Raw genomic sequence first — 15,219 nt, 5'->3', positions numbered from 1 at the left:
TAGCTTTCAAAAGCGTAAAAAGAGGGAGCTTTCTTATGGAGTGCCAGATTGCAAGGTCCTTGAAGATAAACCTATCAAATTTGCAGGGAATGGAGAGTCGGAGAGTGCAGATATTAGGGCTGCAAAAGCTAGAAGTGATTACAGAAAGGTGGAACAGTGAGACATGAAAAGGTTTGAAAATGAGTGTTATAATTTGAAATTAGACATGATGTTAACCAGGATCGTGGTGCAAGTCAGCTCAGAGACATCCTAGCTGTCAACTTGTGTGGATATCAGCTGGCTTAATCGTCTACAATCATAGGCTGCACAAGTGAACTAGAATGGCACCTTAACAACTGGCAGCCAAAGAAGCCCGAATGTATTATGTGTGCCTTGCTGAAAATAGCTAGCTATGCTCTAAAATAAGCAAAGCTTGTTAAGGGATTGTGTGCATACATGTCTGAACTGCTTTTGGTTATTGGAAATACAAGAGACTGCAGATGATAGAAGCTGGAGCAATAAAAATCTACTGGAAGAACTGATGGGTCAATTAGCATCTGTGAAGGCAAAGGGACTGTCAAGATTTTGGGTCAACGCTATCAGACTGAATATTTAAAGGGAGGTTGGCTAGTATGTAAAATTGAGAGGAAAGGGTGAGACGAGGGCTAATAGATTATAGGTGGAATGTGATGAAGGGGTGGGGCGCTAAGCTCCATTTTCCCCATGCCACATTAATGTCACTTACACATTGAACACTGGTTGTCTTAGTATTTATAAGCATTTCAGATTGTCTACCTGTCATCTAGGTATTTTAAGCATGTTAAATAATTCCTTGAGTTTTGTATTTGAAAGGCGAAGTCCAAGTTGTCTGAGTTGCACAACGAGGAAAGCACAAACAATCAACTCAGGTGGCAGAGTCAACTGCCACCTCTTGTCAATGGCAGTGCTGAGCACTGTGATCTGAACAACAGTGTTGGCGAGTCCAGTGAGCAGAAGGAAAATACAGAGAGGCAAAGTCCGTTGGAGAAAGAAGAGACCATTATTGAGCCTGTGGTAAGACATTTTCAATCACTTCAAATCAGCTGTATTTGAAATAATTTTGTTCATAAATATAAACTGCACTATTTCGTGAATTCCCTGGCCTTCAGTTTCAAGCAGTTAGTACAACCAATAAGTGACATTTCAAAGGCCAGTCAAGTTTATTTTCTGCTCTCTACATCAAGGAGTTAAAAATTGGAGTGGAAAACTTAACTTTGAAAGAAATCACATGGTTGCAAATGATAGTCTGCACAGTATGCATTGTAAGAAAAGGTTTGTGTCCCTTTGCAATTACTTGGTTCTCTGCATTAAACACTCATAAAATGTGGTCTGATCTTCATCTAAGTCAGCGGTCCCCAACCACTGTACCGCGGACTGGTACCGGGCCACAAAGCATGTGCTACCGGGCCGTGAGGAAACGATATGAGTCAGCTGCACCTTTCCTCACTCCCTGTCACGCACCATTGAACATGAACGTAGGGTTGCCAACTGTCCTGTATTAGCCAGAACATCCTGTATATTGGGCTAAATTGGTTTGTCCCATACAGGACTGCCCTTGTCCCATATTTCCCCCGCTAAGGTAGAGCGTTCCTGTGAAACCTTTCATGCTGAAATGGCGTAAAGCGCAGAAGCGATTACTGTACCATTAACTTATATGGGAAAAATTTTTGAGCGTTCCCAGACCCAAAAAATAACCTACCAAATAACACATAAAACAAAAATAACACTAACATATAGTAAAAGCAGGAATGATATGATAAATACACAGCCTATATAAAGTAAAAGTAATGTATATACAGTGTAGTCGGGAAGATGAAGGCAAAACCGATTTGGGGAAAAAAATCGGCACATACGCAGATACGCAAGGCTTCATGGTCATGGTAGTCTTTTTGTGGTAAAGTGTCCCAGGATTTGACTGCTTCTTTTGTCCCTTATTTGGGACTGAGAAAGTTGGCAACCCTATCTGTAAAAGACATTTTGAGGTGAGTTTAACCCTACTTGAACACCCCCCCGTTGGCCGTTCCACAAGAATATTGTCAGTATTAAACCGGTCTGCGGTGCAAAAAAGGTTGGGGACCCCGATCTAAGTCACAATAACAGACAAACACAGTCTGCCTAAACTAATAACACACAAAGTTTTCATGTCTTTGTTGAACACATTGTTTAATCACTCACAGTGTAGGCTGGAAAAAGTATGTGAATCCTTGTATTTAATAGCTGGTAGAACCTCCGTTAGCAGTAATAACCTCCACAAGCATTTCCTGTAGCCACTGATCAGACTTGCACAATGGCAAGGAGGAATTTTAGACCATTCTTTCATATAAAACTGTTTCAGTTCATCAATATTTCTGGAATACCTTGCATGAGCAGCCCTCTTTAGATCATGCCACAGCATCTCAATTGGGTCAAGGTCTGGATTCTGATTTGGCCATTCCAAAACACACATTTTCTTCTTTTTTCAACCATCCTGTAATTGATTTACTCTTGTGTTTCGGATCATCGATTTGTTGCTTCTTCCAACTTCTATTAAGCATCACGTGATGGACCGCTACCCGGACATTTTCCTGTAAAATATCCTGATGCAATATTGAATTCATTGTTCCCTCAACGTTTGCAAGCTGTCCAGGCCCTGAGGCAGCAAAGCAGCCTCCAACCATGATGCTTCTTCCACCATGCTTCACAGTTGGAATGAAGTTTTGGTGTTGGTGTGCAGTGCCCTTTTTTCTCCAAACATAGTGGTATGCATTTCTGCCAAGAAGTTCAGCTTTTGTCTCATGTATCCACAGAGCATTGTCCCGGAAGCGTTGTTGAACATCCAGGTAGTCTTTTGCAAACTTGAGACGTGCAAGCTATTTTTTTTGGAGAGGGGTGGTTTCCTCCGTGGTGTCCTTCCATGAACACCATTCTTATTCAGTATTTTTCTTATAGTGGACACATGAACAGAGACTTCAGAGAAGTTCTTGAGATTTCTGCAGGTCCCTTACTGTTGCCTTTGGATTCTTTTTCTCCTCCTTCAGCATTGCACATTGTGCTCTTGGTGTGTTTTTTGCAGGATGCCCACTTCTAGGGAGAGTAGTACTGAATTTCTTCCATTTGTAGACAATTTCTCTTACTGTGTACTGATAAATACTCAGGTCTTTTAGGAGTGTTATTGTAGCCTTTTCTAGCTTCATGCATCTCTACGGTGGTCCTAGGGTCCTCTGAAAGTTGTTGTGATTGAGGCATGGTGTACATAAACAGATCTTTCTTGAGAAGAGCAGGCTCTGTCTGTAACCCGACTTTGTGTGTCTTTTTATTTATAGGGCAGGGAACCTGGTAATTCCAAAGGGTTCACAAACTTTATCTTGCAACCTTACTTGTCACACAAAATAATGTTGATAGGCTGATCAATTCCTAGCTGGTTGTCCTAGGTCCAGGGGCTCTGGGAACTGAACCACATATCCCAGGTGGGACACTTAAGTTATTTTCGGATTTTGAGATTTGCTTCTAATTTGCCAGAATCCCAACTTGATTAATGCTTCAGAATTCCATAAACAGTGTTTAACAGAAATGGGAACAAAATATCCTCGTCCCATCTCTCCATTTCCCATATAAAAATAAAAAGGTGTTGCAATTAATTTGCAAATCTGGCACATTCTGTGGAGAGGGAAACAGCATTAACATTTCAGGAAAGTGACCCTTTATCAGAACTGGAGAAGTGAGAAAAGTGTGTTTAAGTTCCAGAGAGAGAGAGAACACAAGAAGTATCCTTGTTTGTAATTGTAAGGAGCAAAATTGTGTATGTCACAAATGCTTTCAGAGCCATCTATTTAATAGTTATGACATCAGCTAAGGAAAGAGATGTGGCAATGGAAGCATGTTTTGATCAACACCTTATTGAAAACAAGGAAGGAAACTGAAACCATTGAGGGTCAGCCAAGTAAAAGATACTGATAGAAATCCCACTGGAGAACAGTTTCTAGAAGACAAGTGGCACTGACTTGAACAATAATTGAAAATCAAATGATTAAAATCAATTCAATTGAAGTCTATTGGCTATGTTTGTTCATCCTAGCTATTAATGTTATAATTCAGGAAGTTGGAGCCGTAATGCATTTCAATTTGGTGCTTACAATGAGTTATTTGTGCCTTGTTTATTTTGTAGATCTTTTTCCTCATGCCTGGTTAAACTTCCCCCTTTGCAATCAAGTAGTTGTTGATGATAGTACTACATATGCACTTAACACTCTTTATATGATGGGTATTTATCCATTTATTTTCATTGAGCCTTTTCAGTTTTCAGCAATGCATTTGTGTGAATATTGTTTCCAGGTCAACAACAGCATTGCTGAACCCACCCTTAGCACAACACCGATGATGAAGACAGAACAGACTGAAATTCAGCAACCCAGTCTTGCAGAAAAGGTGAGTTTGGTTATGGACATTTTCTTGCATAGTGCATGAATGTTGATTAAAATTACTGTTTAGGTTTTTGGGCTGGGGTGTGATTGTTGGAATTGTCTCTCTCTCCAGGCTTGATTCAATCATTAAATGTAAGTTTTGCTTTCGGACAGAAGTATCAGTTTAGTTCTTAATTTAGCTCTCACTCATATTCCTATATAGTCATTTGAAATATTTGATTTTGCTAAGTGCTATGTCTTGCAGTTCTGATAAATTTTATACAGTTTGGAAGTACTGGTTGAATTTGAAAGGGATTTGAAAGAAATCGAGATGCAAGCCAACACTTTATTGTCAGTTAAACACTGTAATGCCACGCACTGATATATAGTTGAACACCAACAATTTTAGGAAAGGTTGTTTCCTTTTATACTTTTACAAACATGTTTCAGATGGTCAAGGCATATTATTTAGCTGAAATTAAATTGGGAATATGAAAATTCTCTGAATTTTTTATTGCTTAGCTTTAATATAGTTGATGCAATTTGGTTTTTAATTTTGAAGTATTTTTTATTCATCAAAATTGCTTTTAAAATGTTTTGAATATTGTCGATTTCTACTGAGAATATTTGGCTTAAATGTTTGATAGTCATCTGATAAAGGTGTCTTTGCAATCAGAAGCATATATATCTGGAAAGAAATATCCAAAATTTAACCAGTATGTACTCTTATACATAAATACATATTTTTAATTTTTGTAGGAAGATCCTTTTGATATGAAACGTAGTGAATACCCCAACAATATCACAGACCCCAACCTAGACTTCTTTCAAACAGATCCGTTCACTGGAAGTAAGTTCACTTTTTTGATCTCCTTTTGAAACTTAATATTTTCTTTACATAGAGCTGGGACATTTTTCAGCAGATGTATGAAATAAAAACATCTGAGCTTCCTGCACCATGGCCAAATCAAACTTCTAATAAAAGAGAAATTAAAATAGAATTTCATTTGTTGTAGTACAAAATGCTGCAAAATAAACCAGTGCTAAAGAGGTCAAATATGATGGAAGAATATAGTATTAATGGTAAGACTCTTGGCAGTGTGGAGGATCAGAGGGATCTTGGGGTCCGAATCCATAGGACACTCAAAGCTGTTGCGCAGGTTGACTGTGTGGTTAAGAAGGCATATGGTGCACTGGCCTTCATCAATTGTGGGATTGAGTTTAGGAGCCCAGAGGTAATGTTGCAGCTATATAGGACCCTGGTCAGACCCCTCTTGGAGTACTGTGCTCAGTTCTGGTTGCCTCACTACAGGAAGAATGTGGAAACTATCGAAAGGTTGCAGAGGAGATTTACAAGGATGTTGCCTGGACTGGGGAGCATGCCTTATGAGAATAGGTTGAGTGAACTCGGCCTTTTCTCCTTGGAGCGATGGAGGATGAGAGTTGACCTGATAGAGGTGTACAAGATGATGAGAAGCATTGATCGTGTGGATAGTCAGAGGCTTTTTCCCAGGGCTGAAATGCCTAGCATGAAAGGGGACAGTTTTAAGGTGCTTGGAAGTAGGTACAGAGGAGATGTCAGGGGTAAGTTTTTTTTACGCAGGGAGTGGTGAGTGCATGGAATGGGCTGCCAGTAATGGCGGTGGAGGTGGATACGATAGGGTCTTCTGGATACATACATGGAGCTAAGAAAAATAGAGGACTATGGGTAACCCTAGGTAATTTCTAAGGTAAGGACGTGTTCGGCACAGCTTTGTGGGCCAAAGGGCCTGTATTGTGCTGTAGGTTTTCTTTGTTTCTAAAGCTTGCATTTTGAATTTCCAATTAAACATACTACTACAGATTCCAAAATAATTGGTGCTTAAGATAGTTAATAATCATTTATTTATTGACTTAGGATGCAATTATATTTCACCAATCAATTAGTTTCAAAGCACTTGAGACCATCCTAACTTAATGATTTTTATAATTCGTTCGTTGGCTGTTTATGATATAGGCAAGACCAATGTTTATTGAACATTACTAATGGCCCACTGAACCACTTCAAAAGACAATTAGAGTTAAGTACATTATGTAGATCTGGTTTCGTGTATGGATCTCAGTTGGGAATTCTGGCATATTTCTTCCTCTGACATAATTGAACCAAATAATCGTAACAGTCCGGTAGTTTCATGGCCAATGTAACTGATTAGGCTTAATTGATTACTTGAATTTAAAATTTTCAGCTCATATATTGAAATTCAATTCATGTCAGTATTAAAAGTAATTCCAATCTTTTTCAAGCCAAAAAGATTTATAACAACTTGGTGAAAAAAAACGTGTATTTTACCCATTGTGCGTGGTGGATTCTCTTGCTGCAAGGTCCTGACACTTTTTCTCCCCCACTTTACTTTTGATACTGAACATCTTCTCAGAGTTAAGAGGCGGTTAATAGACAGTCATAAGCCCTAGTCTTTATTGCTGTCATGTGGAGTTTGCTCTGGAGGACTATATCGTAAATTATGTAGTTCTACCATTTTGATTTTCTCCAGTAATTCAAAATCCCCAATCATAGTTGACCTGTGCTTCACATTTGGGTTATGAAACTTTCCCTCACAGAATTCACAAATGATCCCCCAAGAATTTGACCTATTGAATAAAATTCACTTTCACTGAATATATGTTACAAATCAATACAAAATTATTTTTTTCCTGCACATACTTGACCCATGCATTGATGCTGCTACTGTGTGTTACGGAAATAATGACACAGACTGAGGAATCCAATAACCTCCCCCCTCCCCCCCCACCCCCACCAAACTTGTAATATAGTGGTCACTGTTTTGGCACATGATAAGGAAACATGACTTGCAAAATAGCTCTAAGGTACTGCAAGGCAATGATAGTGTAGAAATGATAAAACAGTAAGATAGAAGTTGCCAGAGAAATAAGATAGATAAATCTTCTATAATGTGACTAATAAATAAACTGAATGAAACAGCTTTATGTGAATGTTCATATGTACATAGATACTCCAGCAATGTAATACAACCCTTTCAGATGGCCACTCTGAATAAAAGGTGTATCATATTTGATAATCACACTAACTCAATACATATGACAAGGAACCATTGTTCATTGTTCATAAGGAGCTGTTCAGCAATCAACTAAGCTTGTAAGCTCTGTTAGTACTTCCACAATGTGCATTTCAAATAGCACCTATGGCAACGCTGCTGTAACCTCCTTTCAGAAGGTACAGTTTACCTGCTGTGAGCAATCTTTTGGCACAAAACCTGATTGCAAGTGTCAAAAGCACTGAGGAACCTGAACCCAATTAGAGTGCATAACACTGAGTGCGCAACAGTTCACACTCTCAAAACAAAATTCAACTTGCGATCTCATTGCCAGTATCCAGTATTTCTGCTCATCTGCCTTGCTTCGTATGCGCTCCCCTTAATCTCTCTCTCTCTCTCTCTCTCTCTTTCCTCCGACAATTGTCTCCATCCCCTCCATTTTTCACTTTCTCCTTTCTCTTCCTTTACCCTCTCCACAAGCCCTACCCTTCCACCTTGCCTTATCTTTCCTTTTCACTCCTTTCCCAATTCAGAATCAGTCATTTCACATTCTTTGCTAAAGTAAAGAAAATATTAAATATTAACTATATAATACACAAAAAAGCAGCAATAGTTTTCAGATAAGGAACATGATTGCACAATAAAACACACATGTCCCTGTGTAATTGTTGTTGATCTATTCTTGAAAAAGTTATTCTTTAAACATCATTTAATTTAATTATTTTTTTCCCTAGATGATCCCTTTAAGGATGATCTATTTGGGAAGGTTGACATTGCAGGTAAGGAAAAAAAAATTGCAAGTTACTTCCACCTGAAGCTGTTTCACTGAATGTGCACTAGGACAGACAACGTGACATTGCAGTTAGCATTGCTGCCTTGAAGCTCCCAGGTTTGATCCTGATCTCAGGTGCTTTGTTCTTGTGTGCAGTGCTCAATTTCTCCCTGTGAGGGCAAGGTTTCCGGTAGTTGCTCTAGTTTCCTCTCACTTCCCAAAGATTTGCTGTAGGCTACCATAAATTTCTCCTTAGTCTAAAGTGCCAAAAAGAATCAAAGGGTAATTGATAGATCTATGAGAAATAAGACAGTACAATGCCTTGCAAGAAAATAATGGGGATGGAATGGGACTGAATATAAAGCCGATTCTTTCTCTCAACTCTAAATAAGGTGAGACAGTTTTTAAAAGATAGCAGAGCTTTTGTTGTGGGGTCATGCATGGTGTAATGAGAGATAAACAGTTTTAGTTGAGGCATGGCAATTTTATTTAATGCTTAACGTGATGTTTATTGGCATCAAACTGCTTATCTATTCTTACAATAAGATCAGTTCAAGTATATAATGTTCTGATTTTTATTACTTACAATCATGATGACACATTTGTCAGGAAAATTCAAATGTTAAATTTCTGCTACACCAGCCCTATACACATTTTTGATGGAGCAAAAGCTCCTAGGGCACTTTAGAGAAGAATATTGATTCAAGCCACACATGAAAATTCAGGACAGGTGACCAAAACCTGGCCATGGGCTAGGCTTTAAGGAGCACCTTAAATGATGAGAAATGGGTAGACTGGTGGAGTGATTTAGGGTAGAGACTTCAGATCATGGGGCCCTGGCAAGTGAAGGCACCAGCACAGGTGGTGGAGTAATTAAAATTAAGCTGCAAATGATGCCAGTATTTGAACTGCACAGATACCTCAAAGCTATTGGGACGGGAGGAGAGTACAAAGGCAGGAAGAAATGACAGCACAGAGAAAGTAGAATGTAAGCGTAACAATTTTAAAACTGAGTTACTGCAGAGAAACCGTTATAGATCAGCAGATATTCAGTGACTGGTGAACAGGATGAGCATATAAGCATGTGAAGGCCAGCCTGAATTAGCATTGCATAGAAATAATGTAAATGCTGTCAGCGCTCTTCTACACTCAAGGGAATGAAAGGTTAGGTATGTGTCATGTGCATTACTTAGGAGGAAAGACCTGATATTTGCTTAGATCTCCATTGGAGTGAGCTAATCAGGTACTCGCTGTATACAAAAACATCATATCAAACTTCACATATCATGAACTAATAAAAAATTGAGAGAGAACAGTGAGGAATTTCCTGCTCTATCTCCACCATTTTTAAGTCTCATTCTGTAGCCAGTATTCGAAATTTGTGTCGGAAATATTGGTGCCTGTCAATTCATATTCATATTTTAACCTTATAGTAAAAGTGATTCATTGTATTCCCTGTGTGTCTCATTTACACATCATGCAATGGCCACATCTGCTGTGGAAAGAAATGCCAATGTGCTGCGCAAGTAAATAATGTTTATTATTACAGTGTTTATTAAACTAAGGAGGGAAAGCAAAAGTGCAGGAGACAAGGATGGGAGAGTAATCATTCTAGTTTAACAGCTTGCCAGTTTAAGAACTTACCAGTTCATCTGCAAATCTAGCTATGAAATGTTATGCTAGTAATTTGATGTAATCTGGAAATTAAAAAAAATTACTGGCTTTCATAACTTTAAAAGGTGATGTTCTCAAAGGAGGATAAAATTGTTCAAACTGAATTTTTAAGAACTACTTTTTCTTGTTTGTGAAACTTCATTCATTCTGTGGTGGATTTTTTGCAGTATAAACAGCCCCTGATCCTCTCAAAAACTCTTACTGGTGTTCCACTTGGAACTTGGACAACTACAGGTTATGACATTCAAATGGGTGGAACCTGCTCACTGGGTATAAATGTTTGCAATTTTTCCTGAGCTCTCTTAGTTACAACAGGAAGCTTGAAAATCCAAAAACTGTACATACTGAAAATATGAAATTAAAACCAGAAACGGCTGGGAACACTCAGTCGGTTTAAAGGACCTGTTTAAAGAGAAGCTGAGAGAATATCTCTGATCATAGACCCTGAACCAGAATGTCATGAAGCTATTTGTTTGAATACATTTAGCCTACATTTGGAGGAATTTTGTCTTGCATATCTGGGCTTAATAATTATTTCTAGTGAGCTCAGAGCTAACTGATAATTACAGTAGGCATCATCTCTGCTATAACTTGTTTTTTGATTGTGCTATAATTTTTGTTATGGTGTTTTGCAGATCCTTTTGGAGGTGATCCTTTTAAAGGCACAGACCCTTTTGCTGATGCCTCTGATAACTTCTTTCAGCAGTCTGCAAATGACCCGTTTACAGCCACAGAGGGTGATCTTTTCAATAATACATTAACCAATACTAATGTGGAATCAGTAAGTATGGGACATATTATGTATTCAGTTGCCATTATTGTTAAACAAAATACAAAGAAACCAATCTAAAGCTGATAAGGCAGCCAGCATAATAGTATGGAATGAAGTGATTACCACTGCAAACCTTGCTGGGCTGTAAGTTCCAGTTAATAATGAAATAGAAGAGCAGAATAATCTTTATCAGAGTAAGTTCCACCCATAATACAGTGTCTTTAAAAAAAAAGCTGGATCTAAGTCTTAAATCCAAGGGGTTACTTATTGATTACATTACGGGACTATCAATTGCCGGAAGAACTGAGAGTTTAGATGTTGTTGCCAAAACTGGGGCATTTGAATTTAGTTGATGTAACCTTGAGTCAATAATATTAGCCCAGAAGCCACTGGATCAGTAGTTCAATCGTTCCATGTAATATCAGAGAATATATATAACATACAGCCCGAAATTCTTGTTCTTCGCAGACATCCACAAAAAACAGAAGAGTACCCCAAAGAATAAGTAACAATAACAATGTTAGAACCCCAAAGCCCCCCCACTCCTCCTCCCATGTACAAGCAGCGGCAAAGCACCGACCCCTCCCCCTCCCCCACCCCATTCAGCATAACACAGCAGCAGCCTCCACCCACCAAGAAGCAATAGCAAAGCCCCCAAGAGAAACCATGATCTGCAATACAACAAAAACTAATTGTTCACCCAACAATTCAACATGCCACAGGCTCTCTCTTCCTGATAAAGGGGCACAGAGGTGTTACACAGCGAGAGAGGAGACAGAAACAAAACAACTCGCTGATTTACGATGTTAATGTCTGCCGAATTGCTTTATTTCCCCGAGTAACAAGCTCTTCCCCACCAACAAGAGAAAGAGAGAGAGTGATCCAAGTAGAGAGCCCCCAAAGCTGATCCACTGTTCCTGATATTCTGTTTAATCCAGTGACGTTTCAATTGGTGTTCCTGGCTTATAATCAACTTGTTCCCAGGGCCGCAAAGTCTCGGAACCCTGAAGGCATACTCATCTTCTAGGCCCTGTCCTTGCGATATGATAAAACAGCCGAGAGCAGGAACCAACATTATAAAGAACCGAAGATTGAGTGTAGCTCCAGGTCAGAGTCTTTGACAGAACCCCATCCACCTTGAAAAGGGAAAAAAAGAGACATTAAATGTAGAAATTAATGTTTCTGCAGAGAGCTCAAAGTCGTCGCTGACTAGTGCCATCATAACTCTGCCCCCCCCCCCCACACACACACATTTTAAAAACTAACTGGTTGATCAATATTCCTTGGGGAAAGAAAGCTGCTGTCCTTACCAAGACTGATCCTTGTGACTTCAAAGCAGACCTAACAGAGCAAACTGTTTTGCTCAAGGGCAATTAGCGATGGGCATTAATTGTTTTTAACAACAAATGCCACATCCTGAAAATGAATACGTTTTGAAACAGTTCTGTAGAACATGGCCTAGAAATTTGTTTCAGGAATATTGTTCATTTTGAGAGTCTGTTGTTGCAAAATTCAGTGAGGCCTGAGGCCTGAGGCCTGGACAAAGAGTGGCCCTTGCACACTTCCTTTTGCATGCTGACCTATTACCAAGCATACAAAGGCAACCCTAGGACTTGGCGCCAGGTCTAAGAAGGTGATGGTTAATTCACAGCCTCAGCCAAAGTCAAATTGGAATGAGGAGGCAGGAAATTAGATTGATGCGTGGAAGTCCGCTGTAAAGAGGTGAGCAAAGGCATCTACCTGAGCAAGGTTCCCAACCCCAGGCTGAGGTCTGTTTGGAGCTGTTGAGTCTGTGGTCAAAGTCACTGGAGAAACACTGAACCTGGTGATATAGAAGTCTTTATTCATCAAAACAAGCTCAAAAGTACATCACATTTTATGTCCTTGAGATCAATAGGTGATTCAATACAGTTACAAAAGTATCATTTACTTCAATACTTTGCCTTGACAATGTTTCCTCTGAATTGCATGACCCATGAACTCTTGATTTGAGCCAAAATTAAAAGAGCACTGAAATTTTTTGGATACGTGCTATTGAATGGTAAGATCTTCAATGGAGTAATCTTTCTCCTGGAAATTTTTGTCTTCCATGCTCAGTCCACAAATTTAGTGTGTATTATATTTAGAAAAAATAACTAGGATTGATACAGTGTCATTGGTTTTCCCGGATATCCGCTAACTCATCACAGGCAGGGCCGTACATACAACAGGAACATAAATTATAAGATCATCGGTTCAACTCAGCGGCACTTTTTGAATGGTATCAAGAATCCAAGAGGAACTTCTGTTTTCCTTTGTTTGTAAAACTTCCTTACTTTTGGGAGATATCTGAAATCCCTCTTTGGATGTTTTGTGATAATTGGTACAGTACTGTGCAAAAATCTTGGGCACATATATATAGCTAAGGTGCCTAAGAGTTTTGCACAGTACTGTAGTAATTTTATGTATTGCACTGTACTGTTGCCTCAAAAAAAGATTTCATGACATATGAGTGATCATAAACCTGATTCTGATGTGGGTCTCTATTGTGAACTGAGAGTGGAAATGGGGCAGGGAGAGGGAAATCATGGCTGGAAATAGGGGAAGGGGGTGGAATTAAATTGAATTGACTTCATTTCTTATATCCTTCACATACATGAGGAGTAAAAATCTTTACATTTGTCTAAATGTGCGATCATAGTAATTTATAATAATTTATAATAAATAGAATCAGAGAGACATTCTATAATGATCAATAATCCAATTGTTTGGAATCAATTGACCTTTGCCTTATGTCTTTGGGCTGGGTGTCTGAAGGTGTGCACCATGGCTATTAAATATTTTTATGGACTAAGTTCCAATGTCTTGATTCTGCGTATCCCGAACAAATTGGGATTTCTTTTACATAGCAATATATACATCAATATAAAACATCTGATTTTTCAGTTTTCTGAATTTTCACTGTATATAAAACAAAGTTTAGAGTTACGTTTATATACATTTGATTTTAGACAGAAGCAATAAATGCCAATGATCCATTTGTTCCTGGTGGTGGTACAGTCTCATCCACTGCTGATGCAGGTGAGAAATTTAAGTTAACAATGATTAATACTGTTATGTCAGCCTTCTGTTGTTTACAGAAATTAGCTAATTAGGTATTCATGTTGTCATTCACATGTCGCCATTCCTTTGCACTCACTGTTACTGCCCTTTTTAGTGCTCCACCTTTCCAGTTTATCTGTATCTCTAGCCTTTCCATGAGTTGTCCCAAATTTTCTGTAAACCAATTCCCACTGTCTTTCATAAGCACTCACTCAGGACCAAGGATGCCTGCTTCTACTCATGTTCTGTGGGTTCTGATGATGCTAATGTGAAAATTTTGTTATCTTCCTCCGAGCAGGAGATGCAAGGGTGATGGGGTGGGTAGTTTATGAAATGGTGTGTACCTTCCTTGGGCTTTCTTGGTCTCCTAATATAAATTCCTGGCATAATTTACATATTACTATTTAACTATTTATGGTTTTATTACTATTTAATTATTTATGGTGCAACTGTAACGAAAACCAATTTCCCCCGGGATCAATAAAGTATGACTATGACTATGGATTTGAGGTTCCTCTCCCGAATGTTCCTCTTTAGATATTCTAGACAGTTTTTCCAGGAATTGGGGAGAAATATTACAGTTTTTCCAAGGAGATTTTGAGAAAATCCTTGTCTACCTGGCAAACTTTTCTCAGGTAGAATTAGACTAGAGTGTTGGTTTTGGGAGTCTGGTGTTGGGCACGTAAACAATGTGCCTGCCCAATCTTTTCCCCATAATGCACTGTTGTCTATTATATTGACTATTAGCCATATGTGACTAATTAGCACCCCACATCTAGTGAATTGAATTTTATCGCGGAATTTAAAAAGAATAATTATAAGATGTTTCACACAAAAACTGAATACACATGTAATTGGAACTGGAGGGGTTGAGTTAAAAGGAGAGATTGGGTGGGCAAGCGTTATTTTTCCTAGAGTGTAGGAGGCTGAGGGGTGATCTTATAGAGGTATGTAAAATCCTGAGGGGCACAGATAAGGAAAGTTTAAGATTAGAAGGTTTAAGGTGAGAGGGGAAAGATTTAAAGAGAACCTGTGGGGTGATATTACTCATTAGAGAGTGGCAGACGAGTGGAATGAACTGCCAGAAGATGAGGTACTGCCACATGGTTGCTATCTAAGCAATAAAGTTCTTGGTTTTGTTCATAGGAACAATCCACTGCAAAACAAAGCCAACTATTTTGTCCTTGTGCAAGACATTAAATAACCCCAAGTTACTAAACTGTGGTCCTTGCATATGAGGATATTGAGATTTCGAAAAGTGGGCAGAGTATGTTACATAGATATTTCTCAAACTGAAACTTATATGTATGGGTGGGGACTTCTCTATGGTTTTAAAAAAGCAAGAACCTTAGAAAATTGTTTGTGAAGTAATTGAAAAGCTAGTTTCTGAATGTGTGAGGAAGTTATCTTAGTTCATGTCCCCTGGTCCTCTGTCATACGTACAGCTTATGCAAGATTAAAACAAAATTG

General features: G+C 38.7%; 1 protein-coding gene across 1 annotated transcript in view; it reads left to right on the top strand.

The window, feature by feature from the left end:
- The window catches only part of eps15 (epidermal growth factor receptor pathway substrate 15), a 165,976-nt gene that overhangs the window by 137,584 nt on the left and 13,173 nt on the right, over nucleotides 1-15,219 (top strand). Inside the window, exons 16-21 of the mRNA XM_063064340.1 lie at nucleotides 832-1,032; nucleotides 4,330-4,422; nucleotides 5,157-5,247; nucleotides 8,185-8,229; nucleotides 10,532-10,677; nucleotides 13,659-13,728. Coding sequence (XP_062920410.1) covers nucleotides 832-1,032; nucleotides 4,330-4,422; nucleotides 5,157-5,247; nucleotides 8,185-8,229; nucleotides 10,532-10,677; nucleotides 13,659-13,728 — 646 coding nt within the window. The remainder of the gene's footprint in view (nucleotides 1-831; nucleotides 1,033-4,329; nucleotides 4,423-5,156; nucleotides 5,248-8,184; nucleotides 8,230-10,531; nucleotides 10,678-13,658; nucleotides 13,729-15,219) is intronic.

This window comes from Mobula hypostoma, chromosome 12 (assembly GCF_963921235.1).
Source record: "Mobula hypostoma chromosome 12, sMobHyp1.1, whole genome shotgun sequence".
Lineage (NCBI taxonomy): Eukaryota > Metazoa > Chordata > Chondrichthyes > Myliobatiformes > Myliobatidae > Mobula > Mobula hypostoma.
Note: the sequence above shows the minus strand (reverse complement) of the source record. Positions and strands in the feature narration are given on the sequence as shown.